At 45.1% G+C, this 27,643-nt stretch overlaps 1 protein-coding gene across 1 annotated transcript; it reads right to left on the bottom strand.

Moving 5' to 3' along the window:
- Window positions 1-344: 344 nt before the first annotated feature.
- LOC101157167 (receptor expression-enhancing protein 3) lies at window positions 345-23,957 on the bottom strand. The gene is made up of 8 exons (XM_004080731.4): window positions 23,631-23,957; window positions 14,263-14,335; window positions 8,851-8,927; window positions 7,741-7,861; window positions 7,533-7,646; window positions 5,758-5,917; window positions 2,075-2,208; window positions 345-1,991 (listed from the first exon to the last, which is right to left on the bottom strand). Exons 1-8 carry the CDS (start codon window positions 23,660-23,662, stop codon window positions 1,902-1,904), a joined length of 801 nt encoding a protein of 266 aa, XP_004080779.1. The 5' UTR covers window positions 23,663-23,957; the 3' UTR covers window positions 345-1,901.
- Window positions 23,958-27,643: the final 3,686 nt, after the last annotated feature.

Genomic DNA, 27,643 nt, shown 5'->3' with positions numbered 1-27,643 from the left:
TTTATCTTGAAAGGTGCTACACAAATAAAGTTTATTATTCTAATTATTCCTAATGAGAACGACCACAGAACACGTTAAACGGGACTCTGGACCCGGCCGTCCTCATGGACCGTGTTCTAAACTAGAGCTCTGGTTTCCTGTGCAGATGAGTCACATCATCTCCATTATGCACCCCCGGTCCTCTAGCATCCAATGAGTCTTCATCTTTGTCCCTGACACACAGAGATTTCTCCACTTTGTGAGTTTTGGAGGACGTTCTGCTCTGCAGATGTTCTGCAGGTTGACATTGAACCATTTCATCTTTGAAGAATTGCCGACACTCTTGTTACAGAACCTGAAATGTGGAAATTGAAAATGTACGTTTTTTTATTGTTTTGTCACCAACAATTGAGAAAAAAAACTGGAAAGTCTGGAGTGAGCCGAGATGTTTACAGAGAAAACTCACAAATAAAGCTGGGGGGGGGGTCAAATCATGTGAATTCAAACTGCAGCCATGTCAACAAACTTAAATAATTGTTTCAGTTCAGATCAATACACATGATTTCATAACAGGTTATTTTCTCCCAACTGAGCATACAATGAGGCAACAAAGTTACATGTAACCAGAATGAAACGCAGTCTCAACACCTTCTTGATGGTTCTGTTCAGAACTCCAGCCCAGTCACCAAAACCGCCCCGTCCAGATCCCAGAACGCCAAGAACCAAGACACACGTGTTTTCTCATCTTTCATTTATGACACACAACTCCGGCGTCCAGCATCAGGTGGGGGCGTCCGGCTTCGGTTTCAGTCACAGGAGAGCAACCAACGCACACGAATCACACGAGTAACCTTAGCTTGTTATAGTTCTCAGTATAAAAAACAAACGGAGGAAGACCAGCAGGTCGGCTTCCTCTGCAGAAATCCCCGCCTCCAGCAGCGCTGCGCCGCCCACAAAACGCCACGGCTCTGTCAACATGGTTAACGTGCCTCCAACAGGTAGAAACGCCAGCTCAGGTGAGATGAAAGGAGGCAACAGCAAAGGTGGACAGGAAAAAGCTCACGGGCCAGAACCGCCGTCTCAGGTTCAAATCCCCAACAGACAGACGGATGGCGTCTTTCATGAAGACGCCGGTGAGTGTTTGTGCAAATCACACGCCGACATGGAAACTTCATCCAACAAAAAGGGAATCTTCAATGATCCCAGGAAATGCAGCAGGAAAATCCAACCAGAGTTCACAATCCATGATTCAGGAAGTGGAAGTGAGGAGCCGTACAGCAACCGTAACCCCCCCCCCCCCCCCCCCCCCAAACACCTCTTTGGTTTAGTCTTCCAGCTCAGCGGACTCGGAGAGTGTTCGGCTGCCGGTGCAGAGGAGAGACGGGTGTGTTCGACTCCACCGAGGTCCGGCCTGGAGGTTGGTGTGAGAGCCACTGACCAGCAGCAAAGGCAGAACGGCTTTGGAAAGAGGAGTCTATGCAGAAAGGCTAAAAGCTCTAAGAAAGACGTTTAAAAAAAACAAAAGCGCAGCTCTTCTGTCTTTCTGCACATTTCTTATGTCAAAACAAAAGTCTGAAGGTTCGTCTTCAACCTCTTTGGGATTTGCTGGAGGAATGCAGGTTAAAAATTTCTTTTTTTTTTTTTTTTTTCGTTACTGCTGACAGTTTAGATGGTGAAAGAGCAGCAGAAGACGCCAGCTCTTCACGCCGTTCTGTTCAGCCAATGAGATCCTCAGACGACAACAAATACAAGACAAGAACCAAAAAAGATCACACCGATAAAAAACACCTTATGTACACGGTACACTTCCACAAAGGTCAGAGGTCGTCTCTGAGCTGCTGGTTTTGGATGAGCAGGGTGATGGGGATGCCTCCATCAGAGCGAGGAGGCGGGGCCGTCCTCCAATCAGCTGCTGCTTGCGCTCAGCTGGGCGTGTCCCTCATGGTGCTGTAGTTCACGGCGCTCAGAGCCGGCCTCTTCTTGCCCTTGATCTTCAGGGAGCCGTAGCGAGCCTGCAGAGCCAATCAGAGGAACAGACGTGTGAATGTAGATGGCGAGGGGACGCCGATGGCGCGGCGGCGGCGGCTTCACCCACGTCTTTCCGCGCTCTGGAGCGCGTCATCTTGACGCTCTGCGATCGCCTCAGGCCCTTCTGACTCACGGCCTCGTCTTCAGAGAAGGTCGGCTCGGCCTCTTCGTCGGATCTGTCCTCTTCATCGTAATAGTTCTCTGACAAACAGAAGCAGATGAAGGTGGATGACGCTTCATTCCCACGACAACAGAAGAGCTTCTCCTCATTAGGACAGCGGTTCTGATCATGTGACCATTGTGGAGAAATGTAACCCATCGGTTCTGCTCTGGTTTACCAACGACCCACCAGTTTAACTCTAACCTACTTTCACGGCCCGGTTCAGTTTGTATCACTAATAATGCAAACATGTTAGTCTTTAGTTTGCTTCAGTTTATTTATGGTCAACAATGTAAATGGTGAATTAAAATGGATTCAGCATTTCCTTCGCCACCGTGTGACACTGGTTTGTGACGTCATCACTGAAGACAGGCGTGTTCCAGTGACGTGAGGAGCTGCTGTGTAGAACAGGAAAGTGCAGCAGAGGCCAGCAGGGGGCGGCAGAGAGCTGCTGACGGCGCTGCTGCATGAAAACAACCTCAGAACCTGGAAGTTTATTTAAAGTCCTACTCCATGATAAAACATAAAAAAAATGATACATTAAAATTAAAAAAATAAATTAATTTTTTTTTACAATTAAAACAAAAAATACAAATAAGAAAAATAAAAAAAAACAATCAAATTAAAATATAAAATAAAAAATCTTACTCCAATCATCTTTTTATCCGTTTCCGAAATGTTCCCAGTGGTCTTTTATTTCTGATGATGCTGTTATCACACCCAAACCTAACATTGATGTTGAGCGATATTTGACCCATCCAGCCATCCAATTCTGATCCAGATTCCAGCTCAGACCAGGAAAACAAAGACGTTCATGGAGGGAAGCTCCATCTGCATCAGAATGGGGCGGAGCAGGGAGCTTGTGGCCCCACCCCCACATATTTTTCAAGTCACTTTTTCCAATGCCATGTTTCATCTCCTCCTGATTCACAACTGTTTGAATGAAGAAACGCTCAGAAATTCAATTTTGCGCCCAATTTCCTCTTCTGTCAGAAAAGTGTTAAAAACGGCGTTTTCATCTTTAAAAAACTGGATTCCATCAGTTCAATCTGCACTGCAACCACTTATTAAAAACCGATGCGGCACACGAGACCTGACAGAAGCCTTTCCTCTGGATTCGACTCTGAAACTCTGTGTTGCATCAGTTCAGTGCTGGACGTCCATCACCAGAAGCACAGAAGGGCTGACGTCACGAACACAGAGACCAAGATGAAAGGCTCAGGAAATGCTCTCTTCCTCCTCCTCTGAATGCATCCTGAGCCGAATCCACGACCCACTCTGCCCCCTCGCCGTCCTCACCCACATTCATCTTCCATCTCCGGCCGCCTGCCAGACATTTCTCCTTGGCTTCTCTTTTCCTGCTGCTGCCCTGTACTTAGAGAGTGTTTGACATTCCACCGGCATCCTCGCCTCATCCTCTGGGAAGTCATCCCACTGCTCCACAGCTGCAGAGAGCTTCCACTGAGGACAGAGAGACTCAGAGAGGAGAGCCGCTTCATCCTGCTGATGATTAAACCGACACCTCTCATCTCGCGCTGATCACACGCATCAATTATGAAGGAAGCTCTTCCTTTTTTTTAGTAAATAATCTGCATGTTCCCACAGCGGTACCTCCAATACTTCAGGTTTGAGGGTGAAGCCTGTATTATTGAACTAACCAGGTCTTGGACCAGCACCTGCACCAAACCGCTGAGACAAAAGAAAACCAGATCTACATTTTTCCCTTTTTTATTTCTAACCTGCTTCTGAAGGACGTCTTATTTTGAAAATCCTCTCTACACCTCATCTGACTCATTCTTGAGTCGCTGCGTTCCATTAAATAAATCCATCCGCTACCTTCTTAAAGTGGCAGCAGCACCACTGAATTAAACCCCCAAGCTGGGAAAGTTAACGAAGAACAAAGTTCCTTTTGGCAGAAAAGATCCAGAGACTTCAAAATAAAAGAAATCTGCATTTAACAGACTTAAAAACAGGAATCTTTACTCCAAATACAGATTTATTGTGACAACTGTTCCCACAGACCATAATAGTAATGCAGATTGTATCACAGTCCGGGTGAATTCTTGATTCTGATTGGCTGCTGGGTGTGCATTAGAAAGTGATATACCACAGTGATAATGCACCCCTAAAAAAGTAGATCCGGTCACGTAGCTTAAATGTTTTGTATCCCTACGCTGGCTTCTTGAAAACAAACTTTTGCCTCATTATCTGGATAAAAACAAGCGGTAAGAGATGAACTTCCTCTCTGAACTGATGCTTTATTTACACATCGTGACCATCAGCATGTATATCACTTTATATCGCCGGATCTTGACTGCAGCGGTGGTTACCGTGACAACGGGCCACGTAACTAAAAAGTCTGCTTTCTGTGAAAGAAGCGTTCCAAATTGTAAAAATAACGAGAATCAAGGACTAATAAGTGGTTAATATTACTTTCTTTTGCAAGTGACCATGGCATGAGCGGGTTGATGGCCTTAGAAGTGTGCATTATCAGAAATGAACGCACTTCCTGGAAGCATCAGATGGTTCAGGCTTCAACGTCGTGCTTTCACTTCTGATAATGCACACTTCTAAGGCCATCAACCCTTACACTTTTAATAACTGGCTGTCTAATGTCACGAGGATGCTGCTAACAAAGTTGTTCAAATGGTGATCATTATATTTAGAAAATATGACCTTTTTTCTTTTCGTATTTATTCCTTGCACCTTAAAAGTCGGACGAGGCTGAAGCTGGGGTCTGATTATCAGCGGCGCTGCATGTGTACGTACCGTCAGCGGCGCTGCATGTGTGTACGTACCGTCAGCGGCGCTGCATGTGTACGTACCGTCAGCGGCGCTGCATGTGTGTACGTACCGTCAGCGGCGGTGCATGTGTGTACGTACCGTCAGCGGCGCTGCATGCGTGTACGTACCGTCAGCAGCGCTGCATGTGTGTACGTACCGTCAGCGGCGCTGCATGTGTGTACGTACCGTCAGCGGCGCTGCATGTGTACGTACCGTCAGCGGCGCTGCATGTGTACGTACCGTCAGCGGCGGTGCATGTGTGTACGTACCGTCAGCGGCGCTGCATGTGTGTACGTACCGTCAGCGGCGCTGCATGTGTACGTACCGTCAGCGGCGGTGCATGTGTGTACGTACCGTCAGCGGCGCTGCATGTGTACGTACCGTCAGCGGCGCTGCATGTGTACGTACCGTCAGCGGCGCTGCATGTGTGTACGTACCGTCAGCGGCGCTGCATGTGTACGTACCGTCAGCGGCGGTGCATGTGTGTACGTACCGTCAGCGGCGCTGCATGTGTACGTACCGTCAGCGGCGCTGCATGTGTGTACGTACCGTCAGCGGCGGTGCATGTGTGTACGTACCGTCAGCGGCGCTGCATGCGTGTACGTACCGTCAGCAGCGCTGCATGTGTGTACGTACCGTCAGCGGCGCTGCATGTGTGTACGTACCGTCAGCGGCGCTGCATGTGTACGTACCGTCAGCGGCGCTGCATGTGTACGTACCGTCAGCGGCGGTGCATGTGTGTACGTACCGTCAGCGGCGCTGCATGCGTGTACGTACCGTCAGCGGCGCTGCATGCGTGTACGTACCATCAGCGGCGTGCTCAGAGCTCTGCGCTCTCCTGGCGGCGGGGTTGGCGGAGCGGGAGCTGTACTGGAACAGCTGGTTTCCTCCCTCGTCCTGCTGGCCGATCTGAGACAGGTCGTGCATGCTCAGGCTGCGCAGCTTTTCAGTGATGGCGCCCTGACCCTGTGCGACAAACACCAGCGGTTTCAGCCCAGCCACATACACAAAGAGCAACAGATCAGGATCTACTGCTGCCACACAGGACCAAACGATATGAACCGTGGAATGGAGAGGAATGATCATTCCAGGACCGACCACAACCAAAGTCTTCATGCACCGTGGACACATTTCACCACATAATTCATAGAAAACATGGAGAAAATCAGACGCAAAGCGTCTTGAAGTTATTAAAACAAAACTATCAGTAAAAAAAAAAGGGAGAAATTCCCCAAATAGAAATGTTGATGTAAACCATAAGTGAACAACCACACATGGAGGACTCGGTGGTCACAGGAAGGTTGAAATGAAGAAAACTGAATTTGTAAATGTGATTGGAAATTCAAAGGAGGGCTGCATGGGATGGAAAAGGAAAGATGTTCATGCAGCTTCTACAGACCGACTTTACCTCCCAGAAGAGCCCGCTGAAGCACACAACCCATGAAGAAAGACGCCGACGGAGACACAGAAGAAGAAAAAGTCACCTGAAGGTTCAAGGTGTACATGATGGACAAGGAGCCACGTTTCAACAGAATTTAAAGATGCCACACCTCACTATGGCTTCTATTTAAAGGACCTGCACAGAAACACACCATACTCCTGCCTAGACCTGCACAATACACCGCAGATTCATCGTTATCACGATGTCTAGCTGTGCAACACGCATATCCCAAAAGTCTGCGAAAATCCCAATAAATGCCAACCTTAAGTGTGCTAAAACAATCTAATGGCAGCTTGAAGTATTTAGGGAATCAAATAAACTCTACTGAAGACAGACAAAGAACTTCAACAAATCAAAATTTCATCAGGTGTGATTTCAAAGCCTCAGCTGGGGCAGTGGGGCAACAGGACAGAGGCAGAGAAGTTTGGGACAATCAGTCGCCTTTGAATCCAAAATATGTTCAGGAGCAACCAAAAGGATGAGCTCCAGAAGGTTTGTGGAATCTACAAATACTCTGCCATATGATGAGAAGCCTGATCCTGTGGAGCTCTAGCAGTAAGAGCAAATATTTAAACATGAAGTCTTCAGCAGAGCGCTGCTATGACGTGTTCTTTCAGCTCCTGCAGAGATGAAAACCTGCTGAGACGTCAACGGTCCAGACGAAAACCTCTCCATCCACACCAACAAAACATCCACAGCAGCAGCCGGTGACAGGAAATGTCCATTAGCATGACAAAGATCCTCTGGATAGACCTACACCTGACAGTCTGAACCAAAGCGCCACGGCATCTTTATCTAATCCTGTATTACCGGACATCCCAAACACTCCTGAATACGAACACGATGGCATTATTTACAGGCAAATAACTTCAAAACCGTCAAACAAGTTTTTCTTACCAATCAAATAAAAGTCAATACCAGTTACTCATCATCACTACGGGGTCCAATGTGGACAAGAAGGAATCCAGAAAAATCAGGTTTTTAAGTATCCAGAGTTTCTGCTCGGTAACAGACGAAAGCCTGATAAGCAAAAGAACAGGTCCTGCACTGACAGACTCCACTGTGAGGTCAACAGAAAACTGAGTTTGGGTTTTAAAAGTTGATCAAAGATCCCAACATGACCGGCGGAAGAGGACTTGCCCTGACGGCTGCGGTGACGGCAGCGGTGGCGGCGATGCTCAGCCCCTGCTTGCCAAAGTTCACCATGGTCTCATAGCTCCTTTCTTTGGCCTGCACAATGTAGTCATCGATTTCCTGGAAGAAGAAAAAACACACAAACCTGAGCTCTGGTCTAAAAACCGACCTCCTGTCTGACAGCAGGCGTGGACGGACAGACGGACGCCCTTACCCGTTCTCTGGAGGACAGCAGAGGGTGCAGGCACTTCCTGTAGATCAGACTCGCTCCTCTGGTGTACGGGGACAGCAGCCAAATCACAAACGCTATCTTCAGCTCATAATAGAGCGGAAACCTGAAGGCACAGGGAGGAAGCATCATCTGACAGGGGCCTCCACAGACACTTTAACCCCAAACCAGGTCTGACCACGGAGAGCTGGGCCACCGTTATATGAGCAGGACTGTATCGGAGAGCAGCATTGACCAATCTGGATGAACAGGATGAATATTTCTGCAGCGTGTTTGAAGACATGGAGCCACTCCGTAAACCAGAGCTAGCATCAGACACGCTATCATATTTAGCAGTGTCAAATTCCACAGTTGGTTAGCTTTTAAACTCTCTACAGTCAGGAATCTGTTATCCATTCACTACAACCATAGACCTACTCAGCTCATTTTGATCCGGGATGTTTGTAATTATCAAGCTATTCATTTGTTGTTAGGTTAAGGTGTTGTGTTTCTCTTCCCGCCCCGGCTCTGTAATGTGCAGTGTTGTCAGCAGCCCAGCGGGGGGCGCTAGACTCTAACAAGGTCAGTGTTAACATTTCTGAGGACACCAGCATGAAGCAGGTCCAGAGAAGGAATGACAACAAAGAAGCCCAATCTCACACTCAGGAGCAATGATGACGAGGAGGAGGCATGTGCTCTTCATCAGGACAGCAGAGTGCTGCCCGACCCTCCATCGTCACATGACCTCACCAAGCAGAATTCTACTAGAAGCAGCTTTCCTTGACATCAGAGGTGCTGATTAGTCCACAGCAAACACTAAGTTCACCGGCCTGTTACTGAAATAACCTGCATATGTCCAGAATCACTGTCGTCTGAAACAACACTACCGAGACAGGACTGACGGTGAAGATGGACGAATTCTATCAGAATCAAAGAAGGGTTGGATTAAAACCAACATGATCAGGTCAAACTAAAAGCCACACGGCGGTCTCACGGAGCAAACTGGACATAAGTCATTTAAGGGCAGAGGTCAAGAGGGCTGTTTCTGATTTTTACGTCTATTCGGACTACAAGGAACATTAAAGCTAGATCTATGGATGACCTGCAAAGCCTTACCACGCCACTGTCAGGTCAGTGATGGTCTCCACAACAGTGTAGAGGGCAAACACGATCCAGTACATCATCCACCGCACCTGCACACAAAAATACACACTCAGACAACACAACCAACACTTCAGAGGCATCGCCAGCTCCCCAACCTAATGGAAGAGGTAACATTACCAAACCCAGTAGAGGACTGTTTAGATTCAAACCAGAACTTCTGTTCTAAACAATGTTATTAATGTAAAATTGATCTCAAACAGGAACTTGGTTTATTGAGCCCAAATCAGTGTTTCCACAACTTCAAAGCCTCCACAGAGTTACACTCTCATTTCTACACCTTCCTTTGTGTCCTGTCAGGTGCTCCTCCTCATCCCTCCTCCTCATCCTTCCTCATCGTCCCTCCTTATCATCCCTCATCCTCATCCTTCCTCATCATCCCTCCTCTTCATCGTCCCTCCTTATCATCCCTCCTCCTCATCCTTCCTCATTGTCCCTCCTTATCATCCCTCCTCCTCCTCATCCTTCCTCATTGTCCCTCCTTATCATCCCTCCTCCTCATCCTTCCTCATCGTCCCTCCTTATCATCCCTCCTCCTCATCCCTCCTCCTCATCCTTCCTTATCGTCCCTCCTCCTCATCCTTCCTCATCGTCCCTCCTCCTCATCCTTCCTCATCGTCCCTCCTTATCACCCCTCCTCCTCATCCTTCCTCATCGTCCCTCCTCCTCATCCTTCCTCATCGTCCCTCCTCCTCATCCTTCCTCATTGTCCCTCCTTATCATCCCTCCTCCTCATCCTTCCTCATCGTCCCTCCTTATCATCCTTCCTCCTCATCCTTCCTTATCGTCCCTCCTCCTCATCCTTCCTCATCGTCCCTCCTTATCACCCTCCTCCTCATCCTTCCTCATCGTCCCTCCTCCTCATCCTTCCTCATCGTCCCTCCTTATCATCCCTCCTCCTCATCCTTCCTCATTGTCCCTCCTCCTCATCCTTCCTCATCGTCCCTCCTCCTCATCCTTCCTCATTGTCCCTCCTTATCATCCCTCCTCCTCATCCTTCCTCATCGTCCCTCCTTATCATCCTTCCTCCTCATCCTTCCTCATCGTCCCTCCTCCTCATCCTTCCTCATCGTCCCTCCTTATCATCCCTCATCCTCATCCCTCCTTATCGTCCCTCCTCCTCATCCTTCCTCATTGTCCCTCCTTATCATCCCTCCTCCTCATCCTTCCTCATCGTCCCTCCTTATCATCCCTCCTCCTCATCCCTCCTCTTCATCGTCCCTCCTTATCATCCCTCCTCCTCATCCCTCCTCTTCATCGTCCCTCCTTATCATCCCTCCTCCTCATCCTTCCTCATCGTCCCTCCTTATCATCCCTCCTCCTCATCCCTCCTTATCGTCCCTCCTCCTCATCCTTCCTCATCGTCCCTCCTTATCATCCCTCCTCCTCATCCCTCCTCCTCATCCTTCCTCATCGTCCCTCCTCCTCATCCTTCCTTATCGTCCCTCCTCCTCATCCTTCCTCATCGTCCCTCCTCCTCATCCTTCCTCATCGTCCCTCCTTATCACCCCTCCTCCTCATCGTCCCTCCTCCTCATCGTCCCTCCTCCTCATCCTTCCTCATCGTCCCTCCTCCTCATCCTTCCTCATCGTCCCTCCTCCTCATCCTTCCTCATTGTCCCTCCTTATCATCCCTCCTCCTCATCCTTCCTCATCGTCCCTCCTTATCATCCCTCATCCTCATCCTTCCTCATCATCCCTCCTCTTCATCGTCCCTCCTTATCATCCCTCCTCCTCATCCTTCCTCATTGTCCCTCCTTATCATCCCTCCTCCTCATCCTTCCTCATTGTCCCTCCTTATCATCCCTCCTCCTCATCCTTCCTCATCGTCCCTCCTTATCATCCCTCCTCCTCATCCCTCCTTATCGTCCCTCCTCCTCATCCCTCCTCCTCATCCTTCCTCATCGTCCCTCCTCCTCATCCTTCCTTATCGTCCCTCCTCCTCATCCTTCCTCATCGTCCCTCCTCCTCATCCTTCCTCATCGTCCCTCCTTATCACCCCTCCTCCTCATCGTCCCTCCTCCTCATCCTTCCTCATCGTCCCTCCTCCTCATCCTTCCTCATCGTCCCTCCTCCTCATCCTTCCTCATTGTCCCTCCTTATCATCCCTCCTCCTCATCCTTCCTCATCGTCCCTCCTTATCATCCTTCCTCCTCATCCTTCCTTATCGTCCCTCCTCCTCATCCTTCCTTATCGTCCCTCCTCCTCATCCTTCCTCATCGTCCCTCCTCCTCATCCTTCCTCATCGTCCCTCCTTATCACCCTCCTCCTCATCCTTCCTCATCGTCCCTCCTCCTCATCCTTCCTCATCGTCCCTCCTTATCATCCCTCCTCCTCATCCTTCCTCATTGTCCCTCTTCCTCATCCTTCCTCATCGTCCCTCCTCCTCATCGTCCCTCCTTATCATCCCTCCTCCTAATCCTTCCTCATCGTCCCTCCTCCTCATCCTTCCTCATCGTCCCTCCTTATCATCCCTCCTCCTCATCCTTCCTCCTCATCCTTCCTCATCATCCCTCCTCCTCATCCTTCCTCATCGTCCCTCCTTATCATCCTTCCTCATCGCCCCTCCTCCTCATCCTTCCTTATCATCCCTCCTCCTCATCCTTCCTCATCGTCCCTCCTCCTCATCCTTCCTCATCGTCCCTCCTTATCATCCCTCATCCTCATCCTTCCTCATCATCCCTCCTCTTCATCGTCCCTCCTTATCATCCCTCCTCCTCATCCTTCCTCATTGTCCCTCCTCCTCATCCTTCCTCATCGTCCCTCCTCCTCATCCTTCCTTATCATCCCTCCTCCTCATCTTTCCTCATCGTCCCTCCTCCTCATCCTTCCTCCTCATCCCTCCTCTTCATCGTCCCTCCTTATCATCCCTCCTCCTCATCCCTCCTTATCATCCCTCCTTATCATCCCTCCTCCTCATCCTTCCTCATCGTCCCTCCTCCTCATCCCTCCTCCTCATCCTTCCTCCTCATCTTTCCTCATCGTCCCTCCTCCTCATCCTTCCTCCTCATCCCTCCTCCTCATCCTTCCTCATCATCCCTCCTCCTCATCCTTCCTTATCATCCCTCCTCCTCATCCCTCCTCCTCATCCTTCCTCAACGTCCCTCCTCATCGTCCCTCCTTATCATCCCTCCTCCTCATCCTTCCTCCTCATCCTTCCTCATCGTCCCTCCTTATCATCCCTCCTCCTCATCCCTCCTCCTCATCCTTCCTCATCGTCCCTCCTCCTCATCCTTCCTCATCGTCCCTCCTTATCATCCCTCCTCCTCATCCCTCCTCATCCTTCCTCCTCATCCTTCCTCATCGTCCCTCCTCCTCTTCTTTCCTCATCATCCCTCCTCCTCATCCTTCTTCATTGTCCCTCCTCCTCATCCTTCCTCATCGTCCCTCCTCCTCATCCTTCCTCATCGTCCCTCCTCCTCATCCCTCCTCCTAATCCTTCCTCATCGTCCCTCCTCCTCTTCTTTCCTCAACGTCCCTCCTCCTCATCCTTCCTCATCGTCCCTCATCCTTCCTCATCATCCCTCCTCTTCATCCTTCCTCACGCTCTCCAAACTTCTGAGTGGATTTTCACCAACAGCGGGATGAAACCGTCACGTCAGACTGGGCTGGACCTGCCTGCTGCTGCATGACTGACCACAAGTGGGTTAAGGCGTCTGAATACCAACACAAGCTGGTGACACGGTGTCCTAGCGTGAATGTGGTTTTTCAACCAGCCACCTTGTGTTCCCGTTTCTGCTCATCAACACAAACAAGTACAGCGTCGGACCTTCTGCTCCTCAGAGTTCCTCTTTAATCTTTAATCCTTTAACACTGGAGGTGTCGCCTTCGACACTTTTTGACATACGGTAACTAATCAACCATTCACGCCATCAACGTCCATTACCAGATTCTGAAACGAAGCGGTTCGCTTTTCTCAGCCTCAGAATCTGCTAGATTCACGTTAAATGCGGTAACAGTTGGAGCGTTACGGAGGCCGAAAGTATGTCAACACTGGAGATAAAGGGTTAAAGAGCCAGCTCTCCACAGGTCCTACGACCGGACCACTCCGTCTACCGTGTATAGTAGCTGACCCGGCCCCTGACCTCTCTAAAAATGCCGGGCAGTCATGACCTACAAGCTGTAAATCTTAGAAGATTTCAGTATTGGACATCTTCATACAATCCAAAATGAAGTTATACAGACACAAAGCAGCAGCAGCAGAGCTACCCAAACATCTCAGACCAACTGCCTGATTTCACGCAGAAATGTGGCGTCTCATAAAGCTCTCGTTTCAAAACCACTGACATTAATCAATCAATGCTGTTTCACTTCACCAGTTGAGTCAGAACCAGTTGAGCAGGTACATCATGTGCTGGGACTGGGAGTCCTGGTTGCAGTCCTTTTACAGTTTGTCCTCTGCATTCTTTTCCCGCCTCGCTTCTGTCTGAGACTCTCACTTAAAGACAGCAAAGAAAGCCTCCAAAAATACGACTCGAACGCCGAGAAGCTGGTTTTCAGACAAGTTTGATCTTAATCTATAGTTCATACAGCCTCTGAGTCTAAACTGACTCAATAGAACAGATTCCTTGTGGGATTTCTCTGATCGTTTTCTAAATTCAACTAGTCCTCCAGTTGGATTTTCAGCAACAATATTCCACACCTTAATAAATAAACAAACAAATAAGATTATCTATTAAAACTTCTTGAGCGATGGGACTTCCAATCCACAGTTCTAGCTCCTCAGATGCCAAACCACCTCCACATAAAAACAAGTGTTTCGGCGTGTGAATATTCTGAGCACAGAGCACGTTAACCGTACGGCGGCGTCTGATCAAACATTCATTCAACATCATGGTGTCAAGCCGGTTTTATTCCAACTCCTCCCCGGTCCCCAGTGATCCCACCATCAGTTAGAAATTAAGGAGTCGGATGGCAGAGACGGAAGATGAAAAGGATCTCCAAGCTGACGTGTTTTAAGCCTGTAACTGGTGTAGCATGTATAATTCAGAGGAGCAGGATTTCACCCTCACCGACATGAGTTGCATCACCCAACAGGCTCTAGCCCTCCAATCTATATCCATGAGCACTTTCCCATCACACCCCTGGGTTTAAACAGCAGCCAGCGTTGAGACACTTTCACCCCCTGATTTCCCATTCCCAACCATATTCTTAACTAAAATGAGGGTCAAAAAATGTTGGAGTCCTCAGTTTAACTACCAGTAAAGCTTCTCAAAGTACAGCTTTATTTTCAGGTATTTTCTTTTCTTTCAGTCAGGCATTATGATTTGATCTGATTGTTTTGACCTCCCTGATCTTTCAGGTATGGAGGGAATGATCATCTATTTTAGTCTGGAAACGGTTTGTCATATTCTGCTTGTACACTTACATATTCCTTGACGTTTTTGGTCTTCACAGCTTTGTAGGAGTAGTATGCAGGATACAGAGTCCCAAACAGCAGCCTGTCAACGGAGAGAACAAGAAATCATCATCTTCATTTATGTCATACTATCTCATTTTAACATTTGCTGGGCTGGAAACCAAAGAGCAGTTGAAAGGCCTTTCACTGACATTACCATGAAGCACCAGATGCAGTTTAACACCTCAGTAGTCCCTTACTTTGGTGACAGCCAAACCAACCATGAAGGGAAACTTAGTGGAGTCTGAGGCGTGCACGCTAAGCAGTGATTTGCCTTTCGTGTTGAGCAGTGACCACGAGGACTGGAAGCACTGAAGACGGTGACTCAGTGTTTCCTCTGTAATCTTCTGCTCAGCGGTGGTTTTGGATAATGCCAAATTTGATTCCATTTGGTTGCTCCCGTTTTCCACAGGAACCCAGCCCCGTACTAAACTCTTTTCTTCCATTTCACAAAGCACTTGTTTGATCTGAAAAAGCTTCATGAGTCGCAGCTTCTGCACACAGAACAGCTCTATAGAAAGAACACATCCAAAAAAAAAGGAACCTCTCCATTTCCATGCTACTATTAGTCCCTAAAGTATCTTTTTCAATTCAGTCATCGCATTGGACAAAAGGAATCGGAATAAACGCCTGATCAGAATAAAAGGCGTCATGTAAACACGCCGTTTGTAATTCTCTGCCCCGATCAGACTCATTCGGATCAACATTCCTTTCATGGAGATGGGTGTTTATGCCGATTGTTGATCCGATCGTGGTGCATAGAAACAGTTTATTCAGATCGTGGGTCACTGCTGCTCTGGTTTAGGTCATGAGTAGACGGTCCAAAGCCTCCTCTGGAGCGCCAACAGGACCACGAACCGTGTCTCTGATCAGAGCAGCCAGACTCGTAGCTTCGTGTTTGCGGGAAGGGGAGGGTGCTTTGTTACGGCGTGCGCTCTGGAGGAGGCTTCAGACTGCAGTCTGTCCAGCTGCCGCCCTCAGGAGAACTCAGGAAAACCGGGTCTCCGGGGGGAACCGGGTCTCCGAGCAGAGGAGCGGCTTTGGGACGGTGCGTGAGGCGGCTTTTGAATGCAGAAACTCTACACAGTCCTGAGAAACCGTGTAAACAATCACGTGGATTTGTGTTTCCAGTCAGACAAATAAAGGCTGATGTTATGGCAACATTTTTACGTACAGCCCAGATGGAGATTGCGGCATTGACCGCATGGATTTGAACTACATCCACAGCTCAATGTTGTTGTTGGCTCGTATTAGCCTAACGCTGACCCTTTTCCGGCTCCCTGTGGCCCAGAATAAAGCACTGGCCGCATGGACTTAGAAAATTATGAGCGAACAAACACTTAATAATGATCAAAACCATAATAAAATAATGTTTAGAAGATCATCTCGCTCTATGCTGCAGCTTTTTTGTTTATTTGTGATTGTGTTTATTGTGACCTTGTTTGGTTCTCAAAACTAGTTTCAAAATGATTTAAACTGAACAAAAGCAGACCTTTGCAATTTAAGTAATGATGAAATCTTACAGAGCTACCAGGAAAGCTGCTAACCAAATACAAAAAAATGTTTTAAAGAAGATAAATCCAGTGACCTTCTACATGTAGATTTGTTCAAATAAAGGATTTTATTAAAACAGCCTTTTTAAGTGGAGGACATTCATTTAATTCAATTTTCTTTGTATAGCCCAAATGCACAACAACAGTCGTCTCAATGGGCTTCGTACCGGTAACTGTAAGGTAAACATACAATCAAAGTGGATCATAAATGCATTGCGGGACGGATGGGGGAGCAAGACGACATGTTCTTTCAATGTCCCTGATTCTGGTCAGCCGCTCTGCAAGGACATGAAAATGAAACATGTCTTTGAATAGAGTCATTCGGATGAGGGAAAACGGCATTTCCATGTGTTTCTGTGGATCACGGTTGATAAACAACCATCTATAAATTCTGACACTCTGAAGAAAATTGTGTTTTTGGTGTGTTTAACTTGTTGTGGCATCTTTATGATGGAGGACATACAAACTGTATACATGAAGAAAATTACAATTAAAATGGCATTTCTGAGTATTTCTTTATACAAATTGTTGTGAATCAGGAGCAGACAAAAAATGAAAAATGAAAAACTGCTGAATTTGCTCCAATATTGCTCACCATTTTTATAGCACCACTAAAGTTTGGCGAGGGCTGTAAGCTAGTGGGAAACAGATGGAAGATGGGAAAGCTGGGGCTCACTACACACCAGTAGTCCTGCCGATAACTCGGAGGGGAATTTCTAATGAACTTCTGCCGCTCGGCAGGAACTATGTCCTGGAAAACAAAACAGGTTTGTGGATTTTGGCTAAAAACGGCATCACCATAATTAAAGAAGTCCTCACTAACATCATTCAAAGTACGGCGCCAGACTCCATGGCGATGAGCACATTTACCCTCAGGAGCCCAAAAACACCAGACACGAAAATAATCCAGAAGACTGTGTCAAAATCACTCATTTGATTTGATTACATCTTCTTAAAGACTTATTTCTTAAAGTCTCTTAACATGAAGTGAAGCCATTTAAAGCATTTTTTAAAGAGACACTACGATATTTAAAAGACAGCAAACATCTCCTTATTTAGTTTGAACCCAAATCCTTTTTTCTAAACATGATTATATATCTATGCAGTTCCAGAAGCTGCTGTGGCTTTAGAGCTCACTCTTCAGCTAGCTTGTTAAATACTATTATTCAACTAAAAGGACATTAGTTAAGGTAAAAACTTTTATTTTTGCTTTGCTCAGCTGATAAAAGTTGTTTTAACTTTTAGCATTTACCCGTTCCTAAACGTTATAAGTCCCACTCCGATCATCTTTTGATCCATTTTCAAAGCGTTCCCAGTGCTCTTTTAATCAGGATTATGCCATTTTTAGCTACAATCTAAAACCTGTGTCGTTTTCTAGGACTTTGTTTCTGCAGAGCGGCAGGAAATCATTAGAAATTGAACTCTGAGTTGTGGGCCAACACTGCCCCCCTTTCCCTCCCCGTTACTGAGAGCTCACTGTCTACGTAGAGCTGTGACAGTGTCGGATTTTTGATCACCGCGGTGATGAACCACAAGGGGGCGCGGTGTCGCGGTTAACCGACTTATGACTTATTATGCTGCAGAACTTCAGCATCGTTAGTTTTCAGCACTTTTAAATGAAATCTATCTTCCAATTTGGATTGATATTGCCTGAAAACTCATGTAAAGCAGTGAAAGTATTATGCTGTCACTTTACAGTTTTTCTCAGTCGATTTAGTACAATTCTCAGATCAGAATTGAAGTTTGCAAATACGTGTGTGCATTTCTCAAAACAATTTGCACAAACAGCAAAACACTATGGATTTCTTGCAAAAGCCTGTAACTTGGTCAAAATCTTTAGTTCATCTCTCAAAACTAAGTCTTTATGTCATTGAACATGTCAGTGCCATCAGAATGTCAAGTCCTTGTGTCATTGTCTACGAACAAGACAGTCAAATGACTTAGTCATGTTGTCAATATAACTGTGTACTTTAGAGGGAGGTTCTGATGGAAACTATGGCTAAAGTTTTGATGACAATTATTGTAAAATGTAAGTTACACCTTTTTTGTTTGATTGCAAGAGACTGGACAAGATTCACATTTACACTTTTATTGTTCATATTGTAATTTGTTGACAGACCATGTCATACCAACATAGAAAAAAACCCACTGCAAACAGTAACACAAAGGGAAAAAAAGATAGGACAATATTCTGTCCAACAGTCCAGGCAGTGCAGTAGGAATTGGTGTGGTCTTCCTACACCTCTTGTCGTTCCTGTATGTTAGGCCACAAATTCTCATCCACATCACAGCGAATATCCTCTCTTGCAACGCAGCGAAATATGTTTGTCACAATATGACAACTTGGTCAACCATTTTGCAGTTAATGACTGACACGATGAACTAATGACTAGGTGTTTTGAGGAGTAAGACTATTGCACAGTGAACTATATAATACATTTTGATCAACATGACATAAACAATTGATAATGTAGCAAAGAGCAGAGGATTGTACATAATCATTTGCATGGATGTACCAAAGCAATTGCAACTTGTTCAAAGAAGTGAGAAACTGCTTATATGATGTACACGAGTGACATCATGATGTGAAGATTGAACAAATAGTTTTGGGAATGTCATTCTGATCTGAGAATTGTACTAAAGCCACTGAGAAAAACTGTAATACACAGACGGTAAAAAGAGTATGAATAAAAGCTTGTGATGAAGTAATCATCATCCTCCTCAGTAGCAGGACAGAGCATACCACCACCATAGTCACTGCTATTAACAGGATTTATCCAGTCTAAAATCTTGATATGCACCGATGACTAACATCATAAGTTGGGATAAATGTAAACAATGTTCTGGACATGATTTTAAAAGCAGGGCCTCTTTTTCATACGGCACTCCCCACACACCTCCCACCTCTGACTGCAGCTGAGAAAATAGCCCTGAAGCTTTTAGAAGGGTTGGAGTCCCAGCTCTGGGTCAATTTTCCTGGTTTCCTGACATTGTACACCACTGAGAACCAGAATGAGCCAGGGAACATGGAACCCAGAAAAAAATAGATGGAAAAAAAAAGTTGTAAAAAACAAGGAAAGAGAGGGAAAAAAGGAAAGTTAGAGAGGGAGGGAGGGGTACAGTGAGGCGAATGATTCTGGAGCCCAGAGCATCTGGTTTGAGCTTCAAGAATAGGAATCTGATTCCAGGACTGTTCCCTGAAAAACACAGAGGGTGGATTGTTGAAAGAACTGCTGCTGCAAATGAACCACTTAGAAAAGTGGGGAAATCATGAACGCGAGTTGGGCTGAACCCACCACTTACCGGTACATGTTGCGCAACGTGATGGTCCCACAGGACTATATCACACGTTAGAATCTGGTAGTTTGAAAAACCACAGAATACGTTGTATTTAGGGATGTGCGATATATCGGGGCCAGTATCGTATCAGCCGATATTAAAACATCTACTGAAATTCTTCTGGGTGTTTTCAGATAGACTTCATTTTTTTAAATACACCCTTGTTCCTAATAGATTGGGAAGCTTATGTTTACAGACAGTAGCTGCGGTTCCATGTGCAAAATATCTGTGATCGGATCAAAGATCAGATTAGAATTGAACTCCGATTATAACAAACGTTTACATACTGTTGGCCACACTTTGGGTCAGAATAAACTCTGTAAGATACCGGAAACGGCTGTCGAAGCAGAAATATTGAATTCCGTTGTAAACAAACTATCTGCAGCGTAGAGCAAGATGATCTTCTAAATGTGTTTTTATGACTGTTATGATTATTATTAGGTGCTCGTTTGCTCATATTTTTCTTAATCCGTGCGGCCAGTGCTTTATTCTTTGGCGGAACGGAGCCGGAAGAGGGTTAGGCTAATACGTCCCAACAACAACATTTAGCCTTGGATCCAGTTCAAATCCATGCAGTCAATGCTGCAATGTGAATCTTGGTCAAACAAACATGTGGGAATAACAGGAGACTATATTTTGTCTGGACACGATTGGAAACACAAATTCACTTGATAGTTTACACGGTTTCTCAGGACTAAGCGGTATTCCAAACAGCATGTTTACATAACGCATTTTCATTCTGATCAGGTGTTTATTCTGATTACTTTTGTCCATGTAAACACAGCTAATGTCAGTAGTTGACTGTTTTCTGGTAAAAGTTATTTTTGGCAGGGATACATTCTGCTCCTAATAGATCTCTGGCAATGGGGAGTTTATGCTTTCAGTTGTGTCCAATATTCAATAAATGGTCTGAATGCTTACAGACACATTTATATGAAGTTTGGTTTTGTTTTTTGTTTTTCTAACAAGATCATCTTTTGATCTATTTTCATAGAATTCCCAGTATTTTTTTTTAAATTATGATGTTGACATTTTTTAGGTAAAATAAAAAAACGGTTGTTTTCCAGGGCTCTTCGTTATGTGTGGGGTTGTGTGGCGCAGAAGTAAGCCTACACTGATATCCCATCATCCCTCTGTTTACACCCTCTCCTAAGCTAACATTAGCGCTAACACACCAAAACATTTGTTTACGAATGGATGCATCAGAATGGAGCGGAGCAGGGAGACTTTGGCCCACCCATTTCAGTCCCTACGTCACAACTGAGAGCTTCAGCAGCTTCAGCATCAACAGAATCAGACACGTGACCAACCATAAGAGGTGGCCCCTGCACTCGCAGTACGGCTGGTAAAATAAACGCCACGAGGCAGGGTTTCTAAACTAAAAAGCACACAACTCTTCATAAACATAATTTAAAAACACTGTGTGTAAATCAGTCCAGAAATGTTATGACTGTTGAACAGAAACTAAGCCCCGCTTCCCCAGACCACGAAAATGTGTATCTGTACTTACAAACAAGACAATCGATATTATCAAACTAACATTACAATAAACAGAAAAAAGTTCAAATTAGAAAAGTATATCTCAATAACTACTTTGGGAACAGATCATGCTACTTGTTCTGGTATTTATTAATTAGGACTAGATTTTCCAGTTTTTCTTCAGTCTTTCCAGCATTTGGTTTTTAAACCTATAAAAGTCAAACAAGTGTAACCACGTCACCGTCCTCAAACCTGCTTCTCTGCACACGTACCAAAAGCCCTCAAACAACAGCAGTTTGAGACAAACGGCGGCCCAGCCTGTTCCTGGCCGTCATACGTGTAGAACCTCCTCAGAGATCCATGAGGCATTCAGGAATTCACACAGGAAACGTGCCGGAAAACACAGCAGAGCATTTAGGGGGTTTCATCAAGGCAACTAAAAAAAACTCATCAGCAACAGTGATTTTAGATCTTGACTTTCACAGGCTTTCATTGTTGTGTGTGTTTCTAGATAAACACAGCCTTTGGTTTTACAAGAAATGTACACGACAGCTTCTGGGAAATTTCAGACTAACTTCTGCTGTAAACGTTATTGATTAGGAGAATGGATATTAAATCTGATACTTGGAAATGTGGGAATATTCCATTTTATTATAGTAACTTTGTTGTAATCTCCTAGAGTTATCACATTTTTAAGGCTGAGTATAAACTAGGCCTGAACAATAAACCGCAAATGTATTGTTATCCCGATATCGAGCTGTGCAACACTCACATGGCAAAGACGGACAAAATTGTGATAAATGGTAACCTTAAATGTGATAAAACAATCTAATGGCAGCTTGAAGTACTTAGGGAGTCAAATAAATCTCTTTTTGCATTTTGTCAATCAGATGGACGCCTTCGCGATGTTGACCAATCAGTTGGAGTCCTTTATGTTAGACTATCACCTCCTATGTAGTCTAGGGTCATTTGGAGTATGATTTTAGTTTTGTTGACTCTTATCTAAATTAGACTGTTGCAGTGAAATGGAAATGAAGTTTTTCGTTGCTGTTTGTTTATGTATCGCAAGTTAAATCATCATCGCAATATTGATCACTCATATCGCAGGTTTTCCTCATATCGTGCAGCCCTCTTATAAACCCTCATGTTCGTTTTGGATACGAGACTCTTCTTCTGGCATTTCTGTTCTGGTTTTAAAGCCTGTTGTCTGCAGAGGATTTGGAGGTTTTATTATGTATGAACAGGACTGGTTCATCCATTAAGTGACCTGCCTTTTAATGCAAGAATTATTTACAGCAAATTGGGCTGATAGACACAAGACAAACCAAGAATGCAGGTAAGGTGAGGTAAATATACCTGATTGACAGGTCAAAAAGTTAAACGCCTAGATGTCTGAATTTATTTGCCAATAGGCAATGACGACAACCCTTCAGTTGCCCTACCTGGTCTAATGAAATAAAAATGATCAATATTAGGCCTGCACAATATACCGCATATTTATCGTTATCGCAATATCAAGCTGTGCAATATGCATATCGCAAAAGACAGCAAATTTGCAATAAATGGTTACCTTAGATGTGGCCAAACAATCTTATGGCAGCTTGAAGTGTTTAATGGATTGAAAGAATCCCTTTCTGCATTTGACCAATCAGATGGACCCTTTCACGTTGTTAACTAATCGGATGGCGCCCTATTATGTTGTATGTTCGCCTCCTATGTCAACAAGGGTCATTTGTAGTATAATTTTTAAGCTGTTGTAATGGAATGGGAATAATATTTTTGGTTGTTTTGCTAATTTTTTTATATACCGCAAATTATATCGTTATCGCAATATTAATTACTAATATCGCATATCGCGAGTTTTCTTCATATCGTGCAGCCCTAATCAATATTTTCTAATACACACATCTGACACTCAACGTATGCTAGTATGCATTAAAGATGCAACCAACAGTGTAGCGTAGTTCAGTTTCAGACTGAGAATCGCTATTAAAAACTGTTAAAGAAGATTATAAAGAACATTTGCTTTTTTGGGAGGTAATATTTGTTTCAACAAGGTACCCAAGACTTTGGCACCGAACTGTAGAAAGAGCTTATCTGTCCGTGACACGGCATGAACACTGCGATATGTGACGCGTGTGATAAACCGTCTACCAGAACCGCCTTTACAAGAACTCAAAGATGACCCGACTGATTAGACAAAAACCCAGACTCAGATCCACCACTTCAACTTTTGCCTTCACGCCTGGAGTGGAAACCAGGTGCCAGGAACCTGGCGCTCCGGGCGGAAAGGGGAGAATCTTTCAGGTAAACAGGTTGAGTCTGACTCTCCCTCCATTGCTTCATATCTTGTGCTGGAAGGCAAAGGTTGCTTCACCGGGGAGGGAAGCAGTGCTGTTTTTCCTCCGCCACTCCCTTGAGGTCTTTCCACTACATTCCTATGATCCCGTCACCCGTCCTTATATAACCACCTCTCTCTCTAAACAATTACAGGGACAGACAGGCAGGTCCACGGGGGACAGGCCGAGGACACCAGGCTGTGGTTATGCACTCCTCTTTCCCCATCTTAAATGGATATAAAATGGTGTGGAGATACATAGACAGAGAAACAGGCATTCACGTAAAGGTCAGCAGGTTCTCATAACACATCAACATGAAGGGCGTTAGGCTGCTCTTGGCATGGCAGCCAACCGCCTTCACCTGCAGCTGAACTTCTCAACACCTTCTCAGTAAATAAAAAAGACTGCATTATTACAAGACTTTAGACAGAATGAGGTAGGAGCAGAAAGCCACAGTGCGGCTGGAAAATGTCGAGTGTTGTCTTAGAAACCCTTTGGTCAACACAATAACAGCTAGCTTAAATGTGGCAGGATAGCCGCACAAGCTAGCAAGAAGACCAACGACTTTACGACATTCCAGAAGAAACTTCAGATCGTTTTCAGAGTTGGGGACTGTCTTTGTACTTACACGACACTTCTCGAAATCATCCAAGACACCATCTCGACAGCTTGAGTGGATTTGGAGCCGACTCAGAGGCAGAAACAGTCCCGGTGCTAAAGTTAGCGAGGTCTGCTGTAAACTTCAACAACTTCGATGACCTACGTAAGAAAAAGGCGGCTGCGACCCCACGCAGCTTCCAGCAGAACCTCCGGCCTCACTGTCCGGCCACTACACCCATGGGCCAGTGTTTAAATATGGGTTGCTGTTGTTTTGATCGATGCTCTTCCTTCCCCGTCTGCACTTTGCTGCCTGGCTCCTAACACCAGGGGAGGCTCTGAAGGATGCTGACGTCATCAGAATAGACCACAGGACAGCCAATCACCGCGCAGGATGAATAATTGAAAATCCAGTCTCCATGAGCGAGTGAGCAGCCACTGGAAGAGAGGAAAGTGATCTATCTATCTATCTATCTATCTATCTATCTATCTATCTATCTATCTATCTATCTATCTATCTATCTATCTATCTATCTATCTATCTATCTATCTATCTGTCTGTCTGTCTGTCTGTCTGTCTGTCTGTCTGTCTGTCTGTCTGTCTGTCTGTCTGTCTGTCTGTCTGTCTGTCTGTCTGTCTGTCTGTCTGTCTGTCTGTCTGTCTGTCTGTCTGTCTGTCTGTCTGTCTAGCTGGTTCATCTTCCAGAAAATCACTATTTTGTAATATTTTCATAATACTGAGAAATGCAACTCAATAAATTTAACCAAATAAAACTGGAGAAATGTTTGTTCAAAGTTCTCTATTAAAAAAAAGTTTTTTTTAAAGAACAAATAAAAGATGGTTGGCAGATGTTTGTGGAAGAAGCACCAACCTTCATTCTTTTTCTTCATGCAGTTTCAACATGCAGAAGCATGTAGCCGGTTTTCCAGACCCGTGACTCCTGCACAACAGCTCAGAGACTAAACATGCAACACTTTAACAACTGGACACAAGAACCAGGACAGAAAGTTTGAGGTTTAAGTTAACATGTACACACATCCTTTGATCAAATCTGGTGATAGACAGAGGCACCAAACAGAGGTTTTTTTGATGATCAGATTTTTAGAGTTCATGCAAACATGACATAACTGGTCATTTTGGTAATCTGATTACGGTACTCTAATTTATATATATTTGAGTAGTCACCTTAACAGAGTGATAAGATGGAGTAAAGGGGCTGGATGGGAACCCTGCAGTTCAAAGCCTTTGTCTTTGTCCCGACAAAAGCACACCTCTCCACAGTTTTCCAAACAGCTTTTGGCTCATGCAAGTGGCGTCTGAGAGCCTCTGCACGCTGGCCTGTGCGTGCTGCACACGTCTCCATCTGTAGATGTGTGCAATGAGATTTAATCCCATAATTTTATCTTTGTTATCTTGAATACATGGAGCTGTGCACAAGTATTTTTACAGACCTGTGTGTTCTGGAGGTGCATGCACAGGCATGTTTGGCAGTAGGATGAGGTGGGGGGGGGGGGGGGGGGGTTGTAGCTACTTGTCATTCATAAAGGCAGCTGCAGAAGTGTGCAGCATTGAGAGGGAGATTCCCAGTGGAGCTTCTCCAGCAACACAGCCTGGCGGTGCGGCATCAGACCATCATAACCCCCTCAGAGAGCCTCACGGCTCCAGGTCCAACCCCAAAACACTCACAGCTGGTCCCGTCTTTTTGTCTGAAACATTTTACTATGGAGATGAAAAATGAAACAGGTTCATGACGAAAATTGCAATAAGCAACAGCTGTTCATTGTGTTGGGGAACCTTCAGGAGTGCAGTGAATCTTTTTGGAAAAAAAAAAACACTGACTTTGTACAAACAAAGAAAGAACGGGGAAAACACAGAATCAATATAAAATGGCTTGAAGTTTAGTATTTTATGCCGACAACACAATATGAGTTTCTTCAAAGTAATTTATCTACTAGAATGTAGTGTCAGATATAGGACAAATACTTTTTATATTACTTGCTTATTCGTCTTCTTTTCATTCATCTTCTAAACCCATTTTGTTCCCTTCTGGGTCACAGGGCTGCTGGAGCCTATCCTGGCCACTCCAGGGCGAAGGCTGGGGGCATCCTGGACAGGTCACCAGTCTGACACAGGGCCACAATCACACACCCGTGCACACTCACATTCACACCTACGGACAATTTAGCAACCAAGGAAGCATGTTTTTGGATGGAGGGGGAAAGCCAGAGTGAACATGCAAACCCCGCACAGAAAGGTCTCCCATTGGTGTTCTGTTTCAGGTTCCATGTGTTGGTCTGTGTGCATGTGTGTGTGTGTGAACTGTAGTTGTGTTCAGTACATGCTGACATGATTGTATGTGAAGATTTTTGGAGCCAACAGGTATGATTGTAACACTTGAGTGTGTTTGTGTGTGGACAGGCCCCGCCCCTTTTGACTAACATTTACACCAGACAGTAATGGTGATAATCCTCCAGCATCTTGCTGCTTTATGATTCTAACCCCCACCCCCACCACCTCTGTAATCCTCCTCCAGATTTCCTTATCTCCTCTTCTCCCCCTTTCTTCTGTGTCCTTACCCCCCGTCTCCAACATCTCTCCCTTCTTTCCTCTTCTTCTTTTCTGTCCGGTACAATGAAAAAAAAGGAGTAAAATGTTATCAAAATGAATAAAGTTTATCCTCAATTCCAGAAAGGGATGTATTCAAATACAAATCTAGCGTGTTGGAAGACCCACAACCCTTGTTGTAACAGTAAAATATGTCCAACACAAGAAGCCTTCAGCTCCTGTCTGTCTGCTCAGCCGTTGGAATAATAAACATACAGTTTTTGATCCAACTTAAGTTATATTTCCTTGGTTCCAAAGACTGAGACTGTTAACAATTTCAAAGCCCACCATTTTAAATCATGTTTTTGTAAGTGTTAGATTAACTCACAGCTTTATTTAGTCACTGTGATCTTTCTTGCTCTCCTTAAGATTCCTCTGGTAGAATAGGATTTAAAAAAAATCCAGCACAGAGTTCTTGACTTTACAACCTGTTGCTCAGATTCATTTGCTCTGTCTGGTTTATGTGCATCTCATTAGTTTGTCTGTTTGCTCATTTGAACTCTTCAGTAGTGTTCTTCTCCTTGGTTTGACTGTGAAATGTCTGAAGTGGCCACCAAGCTTTTCCCCTTTCATTCTTGATCTGGTTGCTAAGAGACTCTCTTGGTCCACTTTAGCTTTTCTTCTTTTTCCTGGTTGTTCCTTCTAATGACTTTAGTTTTCCTTTTTTGGCCGCATCTCATCAAGGTGTTTCTCTCAGTGCTTCTCCACAGTTCTACCATCGTTTTATCCCATTTTTCTCTTTCCTCCTCCTTTTCCTTTGATTCACCCCAGAGGATGCTCCAGGCCTTGCCACAATCCACATGCACCAAAACACACCACACACAAACACATTTTAAGTCAATACAAAAAGAATACAGAAGGAATGCACACAATGATATTTCTCGTCTCGTTCAGATTGCATCTAATTACTACATGTTAATAAATGCTACAATATTTTAAGTTTTCTAAAGACCAGGGTAAAGACGCATCTGAAAAGTGGAGTGAGGGATTGTGATGTCACCCATAAAAATGGCTTACTTCCTGCTTCAACCAATTGAAATCAATGCAGTCGCCGTTTTTTTCACAATACGGATGCAGCCATGTTGGAGCCAGATGTCATCAGTAAGCAGTGATTGGTCTGTGTTGGCTCCGTGTTTCTATGACAACCACTCTCACCAATTAGGAGCAAGCTTTTCGAAGGCCACACCCCTTCCACTAACAAGAGGGCTGTGCAGCTGTCAATCAAACCTTTTCAACGTTGGACATGAGGCTGCATACATTTATTGGTCAATATATAACTTTAGTTCTATATTAGTTCTTATATAAAAGGTATCAGAACCAGAACCAGTTCTTCTGACCAACAGAATGACTAACAGCTGTTTATTTCTCCATAGAAGGAATGGAATTTTGGCTTCTTGGAGCCACCGGGTACTTCCTGTTTGGAACGCCATGCGGGAGTG

This window comes from Oryzias latipes, chromosome 19 (genome assembly GCF_002234675.1).
Source record: "Oryzias latipes chromosome 19, ASM223467v1".
In the NCBI taxonomy this organism is placed as follows: Eukaryota; Metazoa; Chordata; class Actinopteri; order Beloniformes; family Adrianichthyidae; genus Oryzias; species Oryzias latipes.
This window is presented reverse-complemented; position numbering and strand designations above follow the sequence as displayed.